The following is a 20,767-nucleotide window of genomic DNA, read 5'->3' as shown; positions in this document are numbered from 1 at the left end:
AGCACAGAAGAGATATACCGAGTTCTGAAGTTCACTAGCTATGTTTTTATTCTCCAGTAGTTAGCTGCTAAGTTAAAAATGCAGCATTTTGCTAACAGGTGGTGGATTAATGGCTTTGACATAAATGTTTTGGTTCAGTCCCTAGATTCAACAGGAAGGCACTATTATATACTTACATTCCACAAACACAGTCAGGTCAGCCTGCATAAAGGTGATAACTACTTGACTGAGTCAGAACAGCAGTTAAAATTTCTTATTCACTGGGTGCGAAAAGACATGAACACTGAGGCCTGCAGAGCAGATGAAAAGCATTACCTCCCGATACCGTTTCAGGGCAGAAGAAAGCTTCTAATATTAATATAGCCACACACCTAATATGTTAATGAGGAAGATGCAACAATATATGAAGTGAGAATAAACTCCACCCACCCAGCACTACAGACACTACCAACATTTTATGTCAGAACTTGGCTATGTACATAAGAGGACATCAAATGAATTAATCCTTCACTGAAACCAGGTAATAAATCTTATATACAATATCAATTATTAAATTTAAAGCGAAGCAATGTTTGACAGTACTTCCATATCACATTTATCACCTACTTTTAATACTAATCAATCTTCTGTGGATATTACAGGTTACTGCAACGTATCACAACTTTACCTAAGAGTCACATTAAACCCTGTAACTTCTGATCAATAGTACACAAACATGCTTGATTATCAAACATTAAATACAAGAAAAAAAATCACATTAACAGAACACCATTTCACTGCCTTTATCACTGGGAACACAGCTCATCTTGAGCTTGAGAGTCTGTCAAGCTCCTTGTCATTAGATAGAGCTGCCTCTGCTAGTTATATTAAACAGCTACAAAAGTTTCAAGTGTCTTTCTCCTATATATATACATATTCAGCTGCAGTTTAAGTCAATGTTAACAGTTAACTTCTTCAGAGAATGGTTAAAAGCCCTTAAGCTTAACATTGTATGGCTTTCCAGAAGTACTACAATGACAATAAAAAACCACAGACATAACCTACTGAAAACGAATTATTTCAATACCCAAATTAATTTGCAAAAATGTTTTAGATCTAGAGAAGAATCAAGAAAAACACAGCACCTTATAAAAGAGAACTTGCTGCTTTAGTAGTAAGTTCTGATATCCCCAAAGACTTTTTTTTCAGGTCTATTATGTAGTAACAGGTACAGTTTATAAATGGTTTGCACAGATTTTCCATAAGCTGCCTGCCTTTAACCTAAGCACTCATTATAAAGACAGAAAAGGGGAGAAAATATCCAGAAAAATGAACCTCCCACCAGGCATTTGCACCTCACCATGTCTTTTTTTAAATCATTTAAACCCCTGTCAACATGTGCAGAGCGGTTTTATTACAACACTCCAAACAAACACAACATATTCATGCTGTAATTAAGCAACAATCTTCCAGGCTAGGTCAGTCTGTCAGGGTGACTGCCAAGAGTCAAAGGTTATAAAGAAGTCTGAGCTGCAGTGAGAGTATGGAAGAACGCTTCAGACTGGAAATCCACACAAAACTCACTTGCTATTTTCAAGACCACCTTTAGTATGGGCTTCACCAACAACACTGTGATGCCATTTTAACTGGAAAGCACACACAAAGCATGTGTACTTGTGGCCATTTCAATGAAGAACAAATCAAACACCACACTGCTAAGAAAAGCCTGCAAAAATCGATGAGCTAATGCAGCCTAGCACACTTTGGAAGATGCCATTCACCTCCGGGAGAGGTTCTCCCATTCACTCACCAGGGAACCTGGCAAACCAGCGAGTGTTTTGCGTAGTCATGTGTAAAATTAGATTTCTGTTGTGCAAGCTAACATTCTACTAATATTTTCATTCACAAGAGACCAAGTGCTTAATTAACATTTATACCAATTCTCAAGCTATTTACCAACACAAAGGAGGTGGTGACTTGATAGCATGGTTCCTTAAACACAGCCCTAAATACAAACATAGGTTTTGCTCCCCTCTACCACATTTTTTACTATTTAAATTTGCAATTTTTCTTCTACTGCAAGTAATAACTAACTCAAAAAAACCCCAACAACAACAAAAAAAACAAGCCAAGGGAAAAAAACCAACTAAACAAAAAAATCTCAAGCAAACAAAAAAGCCACTACTGCATATGCTTGTAAGAAGAAGGAGAACAAGTATTGCTTTCCTGTGATAATTTGTTCCAGTTTGCAGTTTTGCCTTTGGAAGCAAGCAGAGGCAAAGGAGATGCAGCACTACAGCACAATGCAGAATTATCTGTAGCACTACCATAGTTTTGCATCTAAAAGTACAGCAATGAGGTTGTAATGACAGCTCTCAGCCACCAGAAGTTCCATCTAAAATCATATATTGGGTTCCTGTGGTGGACTTGGAGTTAATATTCCTCACAGTAGCTGGTATGGGGCTTTGTTTTGGATTTGTACTCAAAACAGTGTTGATCATCCTAGAATGGCTTGGGTTGAAAGGGACCTTAAGGATTATCTGGTTCCAACCCCCTGCCAGGGGCAGGGACACCTCCCACTAGACCAGCTTGCTCAGAGCCCTGTCCAACCTGGTCCAGAACACTTCCAGGGAATGAAGCAGCCACAGCTTCTCTGGGCAACCTGTGCCTGTGAACACCAAGTTGCTTTTGTTATTGCTGAGCAGTGCTCACATAGAGCCAAAGCTTTTGCTGCTCCTCACAGACCCCAGCAGTGAGGGGGCTGGAGGTGTATAAGGAGTTGGGAAGGGACACAGGCAGGACAGCTGAGCCCAAATGACCCGAGAGATATCCAGCCCATACGGTGTCATGATCAGCACGTAAAGCTGGGGCTAGAAGAAAGACTAGAACATTGGTAACCATGGCATTTGTCCTCCCAAGCCACCCTTACACGTGATGGAGCCCTGCTGTCCTGGAGCTGAGCACGTGCCTGCCCATGGCAAGTGGTGAACAAATTCCTCATTTTGCTTTCCCTAATAAACTGCCTGTCTCAACCCACTGGTTTGGTCACTTTTATCCTTCCAATTCTCTCCCCCATTGCACCAGGGGACACTGAGCGAGTAGCCACACAGGGCTGAGCTTCCAACGGGGGTTAAATCACAGCACTTGCTTTTTAACAAACCCTACAAGAAACAACTTACTTCTGCAGGCATAGCAACTAGCAAATTTTGTGAGCTAACACTGTCACCATCTTGACAGACACTCAACTTTACTTCTTCCTAAGACATTCAAGAGTGTCAAAACTGCAACCCTAGTCACAACATTGTACTTAAAGCAAGAATAAGCACCCATAAAGGCAAGGTAATTATTCTTCATAAAATAAAATCTTCACCAGATAACTATAGTTCATATTAATTTTTTTGAATGGTTGCAAGTTTTAAATGAGCCACCAACCAGAAAAATCAAGCTATTTTATCACAGAGCTTTTATAAGTAGCAGACTGTTTCCAGATCTATCAGTTTATCCCACTATTCAATACTGAGGGGTGAAATCAACACTATTCATTCTTACTTTCCCAGTCAAGTATGTTTTACATTACTCACTAAATCCCATCTGTGTACAGTTGGTTAAAGCATCTAATGTGCTACTAATACAGGTTAATTTGATATCTCAATTAGTCAGACTATTATTGAAAACTATTCATACCTGAGCACTGCTGTCCTTACTATTTGCCTTGAAATTCTCAGTTAAGGAGAAGTAACACAGCAAAGTTCAAGAGCTGTCTATGTGATAACAAAAATCTAAAAAGTCTCTAAGAAATAACTGATAACTTCCTAGCTGTCAGCATCTCCTCAGCATCCCTTCCTGTACAGAAAGGTTATACCTTGCTGCCTTAATAATGAGCAAGTACTTTGTTCTAATTGTTAGCAGGAAAGAAAATATGACTGTTATACAACTGCTGAACAACATCCAAACTTAGGCTCCTTGTCCTCCTTGGGGATCCTGATATAAAGGAAGTAACTTCTGCTGGCATCTCCCAAGAGTAACTCTTCAGACAAGACAATATAGGCCATGCTTAAAAAAAAAAAACAAAAACAAACAAACAAAAACAAACAAAAAACCAAACAAAACCCCCACATTTTTAAACTGCTGAGCCAAACATTTTCAAAGAAATTAAGGAAATCCTCAAACTACTGATTCCTTTACTTGATTGCAAAAGTAATATGAAGAGGAGTTACAAATAGGTTTTATGTCACAGTTGAGATTTAAAACTTGCTCCAGTTTCTAAAAAATTCAGGAGAAAGAACCCAACACTTTGAGGTTCCATAGATATTTCTTTAGATTTTATTATGTCACTGCAAATCACTGTCAAGCAATGCTGGTATCAAAAGTGAAACTAACTGTACATTGCAAACTGAAATCAAAATCCTTTTGCATTCCAAGGAAAACTACATACAGCTGTAAATTACAGATATTCAGCAATAAAAGAACCCCTTCAGTTTTCCATCAGTGTTTAGCAACTTTATGACTTGTACCCTTTAGCAACTTTATGACATGTACCCAAACACCACCTTGAGGGCTACTTGAAGTAAAAATCATGTAGAGAAACATAGTCACTGCAGCCATTTTCCCAAAAATGTAAAACACACCAGCAATAATGTGCACCACAGCCCAAGACCACAGACCAAGCCCAATAAGTTGGTTTTATCAAAGGAAAAGATATAAAGACACCCACCAACTATCAGACAAAACATTAAGAATTATCCAAGTTTGTTTTTCACACCTCCATACTTTCTTTTTTAGAGATGAGAATTATCTCTACAATTACACCAGCTACACCAGGCACAAGCAAAGAACCCCAGTACTTCAGACATTATATTTTCAGAAGCTGCATCTGCTCCCATTTGGGGGGACTATTATAAAGCAGGGAAAATAACCTGTCCCTTGCCAAACAGGAAGGGTAATATAAAGAAAAGGTTAAACATTTGACAAGTATCAAATCAACCCATAAAGCAAACTCCATAACACAAGTGATTTGAAATCTTTTTAGAAAAGAGTCATGCAGTAAACACCACCCTGTTGACAACCCCCATCATGCAATGAAAAGTCATCAGAAATTATGGTGTTTGAGTTTTTTAAAATAAAATGCATATTTTTAAAACACAGGCCACTATCTCACCCTTTCAGTTTAATTTATTTTGCAGTTCACACAGCTAAATTACTCTTACATATCCACTCACTTCGTGCCACATAGTAAGAGCATTAAGTTTTCTTTGAAAACACCACTTTAAAATTACTGTTTTCACTAAAAATTCAAACTTTTAAATGTGTTGGTAGTTTTTATTAGTAAGTTTTGCATCAGTTTAACAAAACAACATTTTTTCTAAGCGGTTTCTCAAAAATGAGACAGTCCTTTATACAACGTAAGAGGTACAGCAGTGGTGGGGAATTTATTTAATATAAGTTTTTCCACAAAGCTAACCCTGTTTTAAGAATTTTGTATATTTTAGCTGTCTGTTTCATACTGACACACAACACGAGGAGGAAACACATTAATCATATTTCATTCTGTTTCAACAGTAGCTGCTGTGAATTCACAGACAGGACACCTGCACTTAGCAAAATACAACTTCCTTTATATGAGGAAACACCTACACGCCGATGTAATCACATAACCCCCCCTTCCCCGCCCCAGGCAGGGTGGGCTCGGTGGGGAAGGAGGCGAGACCGAGCGCGTTTTGTGGGAAAAGCAGGGGCTGCCGGAGCAGAGCAGCCCCGAGCCGGGCTTCTCCAGCAGCAGGAAGTTTCCAAGGGGCCTCGCCGAGCATGCGCCGTGAGCTGCACGGGCTCCCTATGTGGCAAGAGTGCAGAGGCAACAACCAAACGAATAACAGAGACAAGAGATCAAGAGCAACAAGCTCCCTCCCCTCTGTATTCCTGCGGCCGCCTCCACACAGCCCTCCTTGCCCAGGCCGCTCTCTTGGCCCGGGCCCTCCCGCATCCAACGCGGGCAGCTGGGATTAGAGAGTCTGGCAGCCAAAGCTGCTGCTGGAGAGGGAGGAGAGGAGAGCGAGAGCAGCTCGAAAGCAAACAGCGGAGCGCATAACCTGTGCCTCCACCTCGCACGTCTCAGGTGGCGGCGGGGGAGCGGCAGCGAGCACACAGCTTGTTCCCCCCGCAAATGGAAGAGGGGATGGGGGAGGAGGGGGGAGAAAAGAGGGATGGAGGTGGCACACAATGGCTGGCTGTGTTTGTGGGGAGGAGACGGCCCACAACAGCAGCCGTGGAGGGGGGCTCAGGGCTTCTCCGTGACCCCCATTCCTTATCCCAGATACACCGAGGTGAAGGGGGGTGTCGGGTCACTGGGGATCGGGACATTCCCATGTGTTTGCACGTGTGTGTGCGTGCGTGCCCAGCTTGTCTCGGGGGAGAGGTAAAAACGGGCAGAGATATTGGGGGAGGGGGAGAGAGGCTGTGAAGCGCACCCCAAGCTGTGGGGAAGGGAGGAGGTGGAAGAGAGACCGGCTACCAGCGCCAAGCTGAACGAAAATAGTTATTTCATCTTATGCCTGTTTTCTGCAAGGAGTCCCACCCGCACAGAGCTCGGGAACGAACCCAGGGACGGGGAGGGGGGAGGGACGGAGGGGGGTCACAGGCGGCACTGAGAGGGAGGAGAAGGGAAGGAGAAGTCCCCCACCTCTCTCCCGAGCCCGCCGCGGGGGCAGGCAGCTCCCCCCCAATATACACACACAAATAGCTGCTCCCCCCCAAAAAAAACAGGGAGAGAGGGCTCCCCTCCCCCCGGGAATCCCAGGCCCCTCCTCTCCCTCGGCGCGCTCCACCCCCGGGGCCGGGAGGAGGCGGGGGGGGGACAGCCCCGGCCCCCCCTCCGCCCCCCGGGCCCCCTCAGCAGGCCGCCCCGGAGCGGGCGGGCGGGAGAGCTAAGGGAGTCTCTTACCCTGGTCTCCGGGCTCCTGCGGCGGTTGCAGGACACGCTCCAGCTCGGGGAAGGGCAGCTCGGGCAGGTCCAGCAGGGCCCCGTAGCGCTCGAGGAAGGAGCAGACAACGGCGAAGTTGGGCCAGGAGCCCGGGCAGCGCGGGCCCGCCGGGGCAGGAGGCGGCGGGGATGGGGCCGGAGGAGCCGCCGCCGCCGCCATCTTGGACCTGGGGATGGAGAAGGAGCTGGGGAGGGGGAGGGAGGAGGGGGCGCTGCCGGGCCGGGCCGCCACTATCCCACAATGCACCGGGGGGACGATGAAGGCAGGGGAGGGCAGGGGGGCGGCGGCCAGAGCGGCGCGAGCCGGCTCCCCTCCGCCGCGCGCGGCGAGGGGGAATGAAAACAAGGCGGGGCAGGGGCGGGGGTAGATCCACGGGCCGACCAATCGGAACGTGCAGAGGGAGGGGCCGTCAGACAGCGTTGTCCAATGAGAGGGTGGCAACCTGGAGGCCCCGCCCCCTCCCGCGGGGCCGGACGGAGGCGGAGCCTGGCGGGGCAGTGGGGTCGCGCGCGCGGGGCGGTGAGTGCGGGCGCGTGACGGAGCTTCCGTGAGGGGAGCGGGCGGGAGCGTGCGGGAGCGTGCGGCCGGCGCTGGGGCTGTCCCGGTCCTGTCCCGGTGCCTGTGCCCCGTCACACCAGGCTGTGCTTCGGGCGGTTCTGAACTGCGCCTTCCCTTCCCAACTCCCTCCCTCCACCCCTCCTGCGGTGCTTCTCAGTGGTCTCTGTCCTTGTCTCCTTGCTTCTGTCCGCTGTATTCACCAAGTGCTGTTCCCCTTCTTCTCTTACCACCAGCTCCCCGTGACCTCCCCGGTTAACTGCCGTCACAAGGCTCCCCAGCGAAAAGGAACTGCCGAACTCCCAAAGTGTATTTTTCCTCCTTCGTGAACTTGACACCTTCCCCCTCCCTACACAGTTGATCTAAACTTCTCCAGTCCTTTCTGTTTGCCTCGCTGCTGTCAGTTCTTAATCCCGGCCTTCCTCTGGCTGCTGAATCCCCTGGAATGGGAAGTCGCCCTCCTCCTGACCCTGCTCCCAGGCAGCGCTGGAGAGCCACGGTGCCTTCTGACACCTTACAGGAATTTGTTCTGCCCAAAACTTCGCACACATACGGATTTACTCTTTCCCTTGTATCCTCTTCAGTCTCAGGTTGCCCCTTGGATTTTGCAAAACTTCCTTTCTTTCTGCAGCGTCTCAATAAAATACTATCTGGTGCACTGCTCTCGTTCACCTCTTTGTTCCATTTGTTGCTGGTTACCTCCGCAGAAAAAAGGTGCGCTGGAAATCTTAAAGTCCACCAGCTTGCCCAACTGCAATTCAATCTCAGCTTTCTTCAGCTTCCTTCTCAGCTACTTTTGTCTTCTGTCATCCTTATCCACTGCTTCATTTCTCTCTTTCACTATAGTCTCCTGGCATAAGCATGCATTTTGCCTCCTTTTATGTTCTACTTCCTTTATTTCTGATGTTTTTAAACTCTCATGATTTTGCTTGTAGAGTCCTGTGCCATTTCTGCTCCTCATCTCTTTGTGTTTGGACCACTGCAGTTTGCAGAAATTGGAATTTTAGGTTGTACTTGCAAATCATTTCATTCAAGGTCTCTTTTGATCTTAAGTGTTAATGTATATTTTGATACTTTACATTTCTCACAGTGAATAATTAAAGAAATCATTTGGTTGAGAACTATTTTCCTGCTCCTCAGTGATTGGACCATGCTCTACATCAAAGGATGCCCAAAGTTTCTATCAATGAGTTCATTCTCACTCTAAGATATTCTTATTTATTCTAGTGGACTGACTTTACTGATAATCTCTGGCAGTATTATAGGAAATAGTTTTAGAGGATAAATTTTTATTTGTGCCTTATAAGTTTTCTTGCTTAATTTCTGCTATTTACTTGTTTTTATGCTGTTTGGAAAAGATAGCATGGAATCCTTGCTCTCCCATTTGCAGTTTGTGCCTGTTTGATTGCACAGTTCCAGCCTTGTGATACTGTTTGGACTGGGGAACGTGATATTCCTGATCATCTTATTGTTCATTCACCTCTGTGTAACCTCCAGGTCTAATTCTACCATTTCATCTGAAAAGTAGCACAGGCAAAAATTATTTTCATTCTTCAGAGCCAGGTTCTGGCTGCTTTATTCAGCCTTTACTCTTTCATTTCATTCTGTTGGGACTACTGCTGGTTATTTCTTCAGCTAGAATATCCCTTCAGGCAGACCTTTGGAAAAATAATCTTACAAATCTTTGCTTGAATCCATTGCATCGTGGATGTGCGATGAGAGAATCTAGACTGTATTAATCCAAGCAAGTTTCAGTCCCCTGGAGCTGCTTGCCTTGCTTCCTGTTTGACAGGACACATGTGCCACTAACTTCACACGGGAGTGAGAAGGAAAAGAATTGCCCCACTGTCCTGTGTGAGAAGCACCTCTGGCAAACCCAGTCCTGTGCTGAATCTAAAGTAATGCACTTTTTCCTTCATGCAGTGTTTTAGGTGGGATACTGAGATCTGCTTCTGGCAATCCAAGGAGAGCATGTCCTGTCTGGCAGTGCTGCATCTTTTGTAGCATGTGCAAGACACGACGGGAGGCTTCCAGGAGGACTGGAAGCGTGGTCATCCAAAGATTTATCTTTTGCAAGGGCAGTGCCTTTAATTTGTGCTGCCAGGGTTCATATAATGAATTTAAGCTATTCAATTCCTGGTGAATGTACACAATTAAACAATAAAGGGTGAGAATCTGTGTATTTGGAAGGATCTGCCACAGACATGTTCTGGGTTAGGCAGAGGTGGACCTCTTTACTGGAGAAACATCAAGTTTTCTTCAAAATGTGGATTTCAGAGCATGTGAATTGGAAGGGCAGAAAGGTGACTCTGCTCTGGAGGGGTGTCAGTGGACTGCCATGCTAGTCCAAAGCATTTCCAGGCTATCATCACCCTGTGATTCCTCTCTTTCCATTCAGTGCCAGAATCACCACAGCAATCAGACTGCCATACCTGAGGGACTGTGAGGAGGGGAAGGTTTCTGTGGGGAGCTGGCAGGGGGCTTGTGAGGCAGGGTCCCTGCCCTGCTGGTGCCCAGCAGTGGTTGTGGAAGCAGATCCCAACATCGCTGCAGCGCTCACCAAAAAGCAGTTGGGATACAGGGGCACTGATAAGGCTCTGTCAAGTTCCAGGCAACAGACATCAAAGGAAGATGTTTACCAGTGGTTGGCTGCAAAAGGAAAACAGGAGAAAATAAGCAAAGACTTAGAAAGCATGACTGAAGGGATGTTTATTTAATCTAAATGAAATAAAAATACTGAGTGAAGTCCTCAAGAAAACAAAAAAAAAAAAGGTGAAAAATACAAAGATTAAGCTCTTCTACTTGTCCCCAACAGAAAGGATTGGAAATAATGGATTTAAGTTGAAACAATGAAGATGGAGGCCAGACAATTAGACAAGTTCTTATTTGGATGTATTATCCTGGGAGACTTGGTTTCTGTCAGCAGTGTCTGGGGAAAGGCTCAACCCCTTTACATCCCCGAAAGTCTTGTTTTCTGTAGCAATGTGACAGTGACACTCTTTGGTTCATGGCTTTACTGTTGGGTTTTGATTTGTTTGGCATTGCCTTTTAACCTCATTTACCACTTTAATGGTAAAAGAAGAAAGTGGCCAATGAAACAGTGCAGATTTCTGATATTTTAGGAAATTATTATATCCTCATTGTTCATTTTAGGGAGAAGATTAAAACCCAGATGTGAGAGGATATTCTGGGACCTGATCCCTGTTGATAGTTTTAAAAGTTGAACATCCAATACTTGAACAGATTTAGCACACAAAATGATTTGCCCAAAATCCTGCACAAAATCCCCAAGAGGACTGGTAATTCAACAAATCTGCTGATGCTCAGTTCAAGTCTGTTGTCACAAAACCACGTGGATAAAGTCTGTAACAGCATTTCCTTCCTAGCTCCTTGGGGCGAGGACAGAATTTTCCATTTTTATTAATGTGCTGCATATGTTGGCCTGATGTTAAGTATTAAATATCCTTTTTCCAGACTTGATTCCACTTTGTGATGTCTTCCCCTGAAATTGCTTCCCTTTCTTGGGGTCAGATGAAGGTGAAAGGCTGCTCTACAACGTATAAGGACTGCAAAGTATGGCCAGGAGGAAGCCGGACATGGGATTGGCGAGAAACCGGGACTAATGTAAGTTTGCTGGTTAGTACCTTGCATTTAAAACAGGACTCTGAGAATGGTCCAGAGAACAGTGTTAAAGCTCCAGACGGAAATTCAGTGAGCTGCCTTTTTCTTTCATCTAGCCATTAGATTTTCCTGATAAGAACTGAGTGTATGTTTTGGGGGTGACTCTGTAGAGGGGTCAGAGGGCTGCAGTCCCACTATGTCCTACTTGCTACAGGATATAGCAACTGTTGCGCTGAGTTCTGACAGCCACCCTCACCAGACAACTCTCACACATCTTAGAGCTCTCAAACAATATTCCTAATCTGTTTAAGAGTGAAATTGTCGTAAGATGCCAGTAACAACCTCTCTTCAGACTGTCTAAACAAAAGTTCTCTTGAGTGAGATAGGAAAAGAAATAATGAAAAGTAAAAGAAAAAAATAGACGGTAACTGACCTTGCATGTTTGGAAGACAACATTCCATGTGGTTTAGTTTTTCTCCTTTTCCTTGGGGTCCCTTGCACATATTTCAGAGGAGAAATATGCAGATACAGTGTCTCATGCACTGTTTTCTCTGTGAAAAGCTCACAGTCTGGCTAATCACACAGTGACTTCTCTTGGTAGCCATATACTAAGTGCTTGCCCTTAAAGTTTGTCTGTAAATGCAATCAGAATTGGATGGAAGTACATGGAGCAGTGTTGATGTTTCAGATTTAGAAGCAGTATAGGAAAGATTGCAATAGGAACTTGATTTTGATAATTCTCCCCATATTATGACTTGCACTGGGATGGATGATTGGCTAGGAAAAAGAAGTTCCACACTTTCAAAGCAAAAGTTAAAGCACAAAATAACAGTGTAGTGACCAGGCCCAACACCTGCAGCTGGGATGCATATCCATGCAGAGGATGCAGCCCTCTTGGATTCATTTTGACACAACTGAAAGGCAAAGCATTTGGGTTTGCAACTTCATCTGTAATCTTTGGGAGAATAGAACTTTTTTAACCTGTCAGAGTTCAGTTTATGCAGAATATATAACACCAAGAAAAAGGTGCTACTGTCATGCAAAGATATCTGCAGAGATACCTTGCAGAGAAAAGGTAGTTGTGTATGCAACCTTTTAAAATGTATTTCATTTATGGCCTGATTATTGAAAAATAAGTTTTCACTGGCTGTTCAAAGGGCTGGGTTTTGTGGTGAGAGTTGCTGTCTGCTTGTTTGACAATATCATTTTTTTGCTTTATATGCACATGGCTGGAGAAGCAGCGCAGGTAACAATAGCCAAAAGGTTCCCAACTAGTGCCCATCCCAATCATATTTTTATATTTATTCCAACCACTGGAAAACTTTGGTTTCAAATTATAGGCACTTACTAACATTTAGGAGGCTGTGTTTTGTTTTGAAAGTTTCTAACAAGGAATATCTTCTTGTCACAAGTAAAACTTTTAAATCCATAAGTTTTTAGAGGACTTGAAAAACAAGTCAATGTTAAATTAAAATTGGAGGAGAAAAAGAATAGTTGGGTTCTCTGGAGAAGTAGGTTTTCTGGCATCCTTTTTATTTAATCAGGAAGTAAAAAGTACATATCTAAAGTAAGTCCTTATGTAAGTTGCTTGTAAAGCTCCTGCTTTAGGTCAGTTCTGTCCTTGCAGTTGGGGAGTGAGGTGATTTTCTTTTAAAAGAAATAGCAAAAAACAAATACTAAGAATAGAGCTAAGCTTTTTCTAGACTGCATCTCCAATGTTGAGAAGAACTGTCAAAAATTTAATTTTGTCAGCACTGGAAACAGTGAGATTCATCAGCTGCATTTTCTGCCCAGTTTTTTAAAGATGGAGTTGTTTGCCTACTTTCCTTAAGCATGTTTTTCCTGGAGGTAGCTGGAACTGAAGTGTGGAAAACAAGCAGTGCTGGTCATGTCCTACACTCTAGTTGAAAATAAATTGCTTCCTTTCCTCCTCTGCTGTCACACTGCTGTCTAGTGAAGCATTTTTTCATCAGGAAAATTGTATAACTGGCCCTGCAAGGTTCTGTAACTGAGCACTAACAGTTATTGTGGCCTTAACCCTTGGGGATGAATGGCACCCTCTCTCCCTGTCTGGCTGCATTTCAGTGCCATCTGCTAATGGCAGAAGAAAAGACATAGGTATTGCTGAAATGCGGGCCAGAGTACAGAGCAGGCAAGAAAATCTGCTGTCAAATCAACAATGATACAGTTACTTCATCATGTTACATGTTTCCTGTAGCAACAGTAGTTTCTTACTAGCATCAAAGTGTCCTGTGTAACCAAAGAAAATCCTTTTGTTCTGTGGCTTTAATGTCTCAGGAGTGCTTCTCACGTGACAGCAAACCTTCTCCAGAATTCTACTTATTGTAATTGCAGTAAAACATACCAATTCTTCTTGTCTAAATTTTGAGTCTACTTAAAAAACCCCAAAGGAAAAGCATTGCCTATTCTGTCATAAACAAGTACTTAGAGTGATTTGGTCTGAGAAAGCTCTGCCTATTCAAGTGAGCTCTGCATTCCAGGTGTGGATATGGATGTAAATGGACTAAGGGGAACACAGCCTTTGGTCCTGGCAGCCCAAAGGGCCAGACATGTCCTGGAGTGTGTCAAGCACAGCACAGCCAAGGGAGGTGCTTGTCCCACTCTGCTCTGCACTGGAGCAGCCCCACCTCGAGTTCTGTGTGCAGTTTTGCAGTTTTGGCCACCTCAGCATAAGGAGGACATCAGACTGTTAGACTGTGTTCCAAGGAGGGTGATGAAGATGCTGAAAGGCCTTGAGGGCAAGGCTTATGAGGAGCAGCTGAGGGCTTTTGGCTTGTTCATCTTGGAGGAGGCTGAGGGGTGACCTCATCGCAGTTTACACTTTGCAGAGGCAGGGCAGTGCAGGCAAGGTGCTGATCTCTGGTGGCCAGCAGTAGGACCCATGGAAATGGAGTCAAGCTGCAAGGACGTTCAGATGGGGTGTTAGGGGAAGGCTTTCCACCCAGAGGATGCTCAGGCTCTGGAACAGGCTCTACAGGGACATGGTTGCAGAGCAAGCTTGACAGAGTTCCAGAAGCATCTGGATGGTGCTTTTAAGTCGTGGTTTAGCTTAAGATGGTCCTGTGAATGATTCTCATGGATCCCTTCCAACTTGAGGTGTTCTATGATTCTGTGAACTTGGAGAACCATAAAGGTGAAACATCTCTGTTATGAAATTTCAGACATCAGCCATGCCAAAGACTTTCTTGTGGAATAAGTTTAATTCACTCATTGAAGGTGGCACTGTACCATGGAAGGCCTTTTTCACCTGCAACTTTAGGAACTCATGTGTTTGTTTTAGCTGGAAAAGTCTTACTTGCTCCATTCTCCATGAGTCCACCATGGCATTACCTACTTCAAGTGAGAAACTCAGACCTCTTGAAAGCTTCAGAACTTCAGAATTCTACTTAAAAAAAAAAAAGGGGAAAGGGGACAAATAATATTTATATTTTAAAAATAAAAATACACACCAAAGAGGGGCCAAATTATAGCCACAGGATGTCCAGTATCTTACTCTTGACCACATGGAGATACATAGAAACTGAATCCAGGAGGAGAATTAGGCTAACATAATAATGTTTTATATTAACACTATAGGTGTGTTTATGCATTCATATGTTTAAAGCATAATAGCAGCAAGTGGGTGTACTTTTTAAAACATCTGTTAATGTGCTGTGTAAGTTCCTTCTTTCTCTGAGATGTTTAGATTCAAATATTCTTTTCTCAAAATAAAGAATAGTGCAGAAATCCAAGCTGTTAACTGAAATTAAGCTACCCAATAAATTTCAGTCCTCTTTAGTGAGATTTGCAAAGTAAACAAGAAAATTATTTAATAATTTTAATTATCTGAGGAGTTCTTTGTATTTAAAGTGAGTAAACTTTGGCTTGCAACCATCTTTCTTTCAAGTAGATTTTGTAATTTTGAAATCAAACAGCAGTATTGTTGCAATTTATTGATTTCACCTTAACTGTTAATATTTATAAAATGCCAGAAGTTAAGACATAAATGTGTAAGAAATTTGTAATGCATCTTTTTGGTTTTGACTGTTTAATAAGGAATTATAATCTTGCCATAAATCAATTAATTATCATCCTTCATCTGCATATTAAATACCTTTTTCAGTTTCTAATGTTATCTACTGTGTGTACGTACAGAAGAGGGTTGTGTTACATTCTGGTTTTGCTAATTTACCCTGCTGCTCTGTGTTCAGGACACACAGACACAGCTTTCCTGGCTGATGCTGTCAGTACACAGACTATTATTTTCCTTCCCTGACACTTAGCATTCTCCAGGAGTGCAGCCAGCTGACCTTGAAGAAGTTGTCAAGAAGGGTGTTAAAACTGTGGTGATTGGTCGTGGCATGAGTGAGGCTTTGCAGGTAGGTTTTTGTTCTGTGACAAGCATAAAGAGAACTGTTTGTTTTCCTTTTCCCTCTGATTAGGAGGGAAAAAATTAAATTGATGATGCTTCACTGAGAGGGAAAAAATTGAGGATCAGTGTGAATGAGCTCCTGTCAGGGGTCCCTCAGGTCCTGAAAGAAACATCATTTGAGCTCCTTTGTATTAGTGTCCATGCCAAGCAGTAAACAGGTTTATGTTCTGCTACAGGAGCAAATGAAACAAGAAGAATTTTTCAGAATGTCATTAGTCCCTCCTCTTGCAATAGGTTATAACTGGCTGTCTAGCCTGCTGTAAATACTTTGGTAATTAGGCATTCTTGTCACAATTGTTGCCAGGGTGTCATTTCAGCAGATAAACTAGCTACAGAAAGCTCAGATCAGAAGTGCTGAGCTTTACTTGATGAGAAGCAAGTCTTTAGCTTTCTGGTGGGATGAATAACACCTTCTTTAGATTAAATTCCTTTAGTTCCAAATCTATTTACTTTTGTAAGAGAGGACCGCATTTTAAAGTGTGCTAAGGAGGTAGGGGAGCTATGTGTATAAAAGCAGCTTTATTGAAGAGAAAAAAAATTAAATCAATCTTAGACCTATCTGAACATTGTCATTTTGGCTACTGGCAGTTACTTAAGTCATGTTTAACAAATTGTATTAGTGTCTGGTTTTCTACAAGTCTTACAGTTTAAGGGGAAAATAATCTGATTCTCGCTTTTGTGATTTCCTTTTCTCTTCCGAGGTTCCAGCATCCACTGTGGACTATCTGAAGAAGAACGGGATTGACGTGCTGGTGCTGCAAACGGAGAAGGCTGCGGCGGAGTACAATGCCCTGGCTGCTCAGGGTGTCAGAGTGGGCGGGGTCTTCCATTCCACCTGCTGAAGCGCGGCTCATTCCGCCTGCCCGGCCCGCGGCCAAATCACCGACACACCTCTGCCGGATCAAATTGCACTCAGCGGAGTGTGAACTTACGTGCCAAGGCATTTGTGCGCTGACCATTGAAAATGCAAAGACAGTTTATTAGTTCAGGATTTAAACAAATCGAAGGCTCACAAAAGGCGGGGCTGTTAATGTAATTAAATCGTTTAATTACAGAATCATTTCCATGTATTGTTGAGATTGACCTAATTTTCCTCTGAAGGCCGTCCATAGTCTTGTTACTTAACTTTTCACCTGTTCACTAAATCAGGAAATTATCTTTTGAATACTTTTATTACATTACTGGCCCAAAATGACATTACTGGCTACTGGAATGCAGCCATAAAATAGCTGATGAGCACAATCAAATGGTAGGTATGAAGTGGTGGTAAAGAAGCACTTTACCACCACTGGATAAGTTAAAAATAAAATAAATTAAAAGCTAACCCAGAACATAGAACTTTACCTCCTGCAGGTGACCTCAGTCAGGGTATTTCCCAATTTATGAACGTCACATAATAGAGCACTTATAAATTTTTCATTGAGTCTGAAAAAAGGGAAAAAATGTCAGCAGGGTATAAGCATAAAACCTGGGCCTTAAAGAATTTTCTTATTAATTGCCAGTTTTGAGGATTGAGCTGTCTAATACATATCTATTCATAAGTTCTTACATGCTTAAAATAATCAGAAATGTGTGTTACAAAGCTAGAGTTTGCAGTATAAAACATTGATATTTAGGAAATCAGTCTGAATTGCCGCTAGCAAGGTACTGCTGGCAAGCTGGGGATGCATGTGAGACTTGTTACTGGTCATCATTATCTGATGATTTAAATGTTGTGCCAACAAACATTATTACACTGAAGATTCAAACAGTTCTCTTGGTTGCTGTTCTTGATGGGCTTCTATCAATATTGCCAGTTACAAGTTCTACCTACTGCAGAGTTTTTTTTCCCCACCAGGCTCACCATTTCTTGTTCTGTGCATATTAATTCTGTGTGTATTAATGAAAGTACCTAGACGAAGCTGTAAAAGCCCTGAGGCACGTGGAGCTATCCAAGCAGTAGTAGAGAGGCTTAGATTGATAGGAGAGCACAATAACTTTCCCAAGACACACAAAATACTATGTTCTTTTTCTTCTGTTTGCTCTAGTAATCATTTAGAACCTTTTATCTGATAAAATACAGAGTGATGTAAAAGCAAAGGGAAAGTGAATACTTGAAAGTTTTATCTTGCAGTCTCCTAATGACAGCAATGTTTTCTGTTAGTGTAGCTACATTTGAGGCAAAATCTTACATAACCCAGCAAAACCTGCCTTTCCAGCTGCATCTGTGTTGTCTGACAGAGCAGCTGGTATAATGCTCATTGTAGCTGCTGTGACATTTTTCTGCACAACTTGCCTGGTGTGAAGGAGGAGGTGAACTACTGACCTAGAAGACTGTGGTCACCCCAAGGGAATGCCAGCAGAATGAGTTCCTACCAGCCCACAGAGTGTGGAGACTTTTTGCACTAAATGTTATCTGATAGTGAAGGTGGTTTGACTCTCTTGATTGTGGTCATGTATTTGTTTTATTTTATGAGCTTCTGGGCCTTAAGGCAGCCTCAAATGGGAAAAGGCTTTGTAATGCTTTAGCTGAGAAAACACTGCAGTACCTAAAAAAATGGAACCATGCGCATTACACCGTTAGGAGAAGTTGAGCAAACACCTTATCTTTCTCCTCCAGGTCTGTTTTTCACTTTTTTTTTTTTTGTAACATATTTTCATGTTAATGTGGCACATTATTGGTGATGCCACATTCACCAAAGCTGCCTAGCTCATGTCCTGCATTTGAGACAAATACTGTGGGCTCCTCACCCCGCTGCTGCCACATGATCTGTCCTCCCAAAAGGCACGCAGGGAGCAGAGCTTGTTTTGCATTGCCAGCTGACTGAGGTGTACCCTACCCAGCTTTGTGCTGCAGCCTCTTAATTCTTCCCTTCATTTGGCAACTGGTAGGATGCAGAAGATTCCACTTCCAAAACAGGGAGCTGCAGTGTGCAAAGAAATGGATTTATTTTTTTAAAGGTAAACTGCTAAGTTTCCCCACCACCAGTACAAAATTTTGGTGTCAACAAGGAGATAATTTGCTGCAAGTTTTTCCATCCATGTCTTCTCTTGCTGCTCTCGTCACAGCTTCCTGAGTCAGCACTGTCAGTTCCCACAATAGCATCTGTTCCACTTGGGCTGCTCCAGTCACTGAAAGCCTGATTTCCTTCTTGGTGCCTGAAATTGCTTTGCTAGATGGTGGAAGCAGCTGGGATTGATTCATCAAAAAATTCCAGCAGAGCTCAAACTGGTATCTTCGTTAAATTGCTGCTTTCAGCAAGAGCCATAAATAATTTGTTAAAATTACGGGCTCATAGCCCAAATCATGGGAATGCACTTTTGTAGGGCAGGATTTCTCACATACACCACTGCTCTGCCTCCCACCAGGAAAACGATCTCCCAGTAGGCAGTGAACTCCCACCCTGCCGCTGAAATTAAAGCCGAGCTGCGGCTGGGCTGGGAGCCAGGAAGATTCCACCCCAGCTGCTCTGCCGCCGAGTGGGTCAGTCCCCAGCCTTTATCTTTGTGAAGCAGCATGTGTGAGCTGGCAGCCCGCAGGAACAGGCCATAAAAGGCTCACAGACACCAAATGCAACACGACCAGCATTTTTAAGGGACATTGGGTAGCATTTGTGCAAAGCCTGGCATCCGCAAGCCTTAAAACTTTATATTTTGAAGTCCCACTGATACTGCATTAGCAAACTGTAAAGTAAAAAGACAGCCCTTTCTGCATTCCCATTGCCTGTTACTAAGAATAAAATGGAAGATGTCAGTGAAATAAGATTAAAAAGTGATTATAACTTAGACAAGACAGGATTCCAGAGGAAATCATCTCTATGAGCTTGAACCCAAGATGATGACCAGTACAGCATGGTGGAGAGTGCAAGTCTGATGAGAAGCAGCCTGAGGGAGCTGGGGGTGTTTAGCCAAAAGAAAAGGAGGCTCAGGAGGGACCTTATTGCTGTCTACAACTGCCTGAGAGGAGATTGTTGCCAGTGGGGTGTCAGTAACAAGTGACAGGACAAGAAGAAACAGCCTGAAGTTGCACCAGAGGAGATTTAAATTGGATATTAGGAAAAAATATCTTTCCCAAAAGTGTTGCCAGGCTTTGGAACAGGCTTACCCAAGCAAGTGGTGGAGTCATCATCCCTGGCAGTGTTCAAAAGGTGTGTGGATGTGGCACCTGGGGCCATGGCTTAGTGTGGGTGTGGTAGTGCTGGGTTTATGGTTGGACTCCATGGTCTTAGAGGTTTTTTCCAACCTAAATGATTCAGTGATGTCATGCAGTCCCAATTTAAATGCATACCCTGCTCATTCATCTTCCCAGGAACTTGCTTTGTACTTTTTGCAGTGAGTGTCCCTGCCCATTTACTTTGCTTTGGCCTTTTTAAAATGAGATAGGTGAAAGCCACACCAGGTCTGACTTAATGTCTCATAAGCTTCAAATTTGTTCCCAATACACTTATGCATTGTTTTTTGAGCTAGCTCTTGACTCAGTAATTGAATTATTTACTGCCAAATTTGTGCGATGAATTTCACTGGACTTCAGCAATCTGGATTTGAATCTCCCACTGAAAGCATTCAAAGCTGGGATTCCCACATACACAGATGCCTCATTTAAATTAAATCCAGAAAATTAATGGTAAATAGGACAACAGATTTTCAAACCATTAACCTACCTCTCTTTCACAGGAGGTCAGCTCTTGCTCTGCCGGATTATTTTCCCTCTTGCTTCCATCTAACTAGCAGGTACAATGCAGAGGTGAGGGGTGTTTGAACATCGTTGGTTCTTAGCAAATTATTTGCCCTTCCTTTGTCGATTGCTCAATCTCCCTGTGGCTGCAGCTGTACTGGCGCACTGTTCCTAGACTTGGAACCATCTGAGAGAACAGAAATTCCCCATACTTGGGTGACTGTCATCTGAAGTCCTCTGTTCCCCCTCCAACAGAAATGAAAGATGCAAATTATCTTTGTGTGTGACTAGAGCCCTTTGTTTTTCTTTTCATTCTGAGATCAATCATCTTATAGGCTACTGCAGTGCAGAAGCCCAACAATTATCCAGAGTTAAAGGACAACGGGTGAATGGCATGAGTGCCTCTGAGACAACACAGAGCATGAACGCTGGTATTTTTGGGAGCAGAAAAGCCTTAATGTCTCAAACCTGGGGATGGGAACAAAAAGTCAACATCTGGATTTCAACAACTACAATAACCCTCACTTTTAATGCAAATTTATTTTCCAA

At 43.3% G+C, this 20,767-nt stretch overlaps 2 protein-coding genes across 2 annotated transcripts in view; one reads left to right on the top strand and one right to left on the bottom strand.

The window, feature by feature from the left end:
• RSF1 (remodeling and spacing factor 1) overlaps nt 1-7,185 on the bottom strand; it is a 65,878-nt gene extending 58,693 nt beyond the window's left edge. Inside the window, exon 1 of the mRNA XM_030953288.1 lies at nt 6,917-7,185. Coding sequence (XP_030809148.1) covers nt 6,917-7,115 — 199 coding nt within the window. The 5' untranslated portion in view covers nt 7,116-7,185. The remainder of the gene's footprint in view (nt 1-6,916) is intronic.
• Nucleotides 7,186-7,407: 222 nt separating this feature from the next.
• Nucleotides 7,408-16,885, top strand: AAMDC (adipogenesis associated Mth938 domain containing). The gene is made up of 4 exons (XM_030951984.1): nt 7,408-7,475; nt 10,986-11,135; nt 15,416-15,511; nt 16,266-16,885. Exons 2-4 carry the CDS (start codon nt 11,004-11,006, stop codon nt 16,404-16,406), a joined length of 369 nt encoding a protein of 122 aa, XP_030807844.1. The 5' UTR covers nt 7,408-7,475; nt 10,986-11,003; the 3' UTR covers nt 16,407-16,885.
• Nucleotides 16,886-20,767: the final 3,882 nt, after the last annotated feature.

The sequence above is a fragment of the Camarhynchus parvulus genome, chromosome 1 (assembly GCF_901933205.1).
Source record: "Camarhynchus parvulus chromosome 1, STF_HiC, whole genome shotgun sequence".
Taxonomy (NCBI): Eukaryota; Metazoa; Chordata; class Aves; order Passeriformes; family Thraupidae; genus Camarhynchus; species Camarhynchus parvulus.
This window is presented reverse-complemented; position numbering and strand designations above follow the sequence as displayed.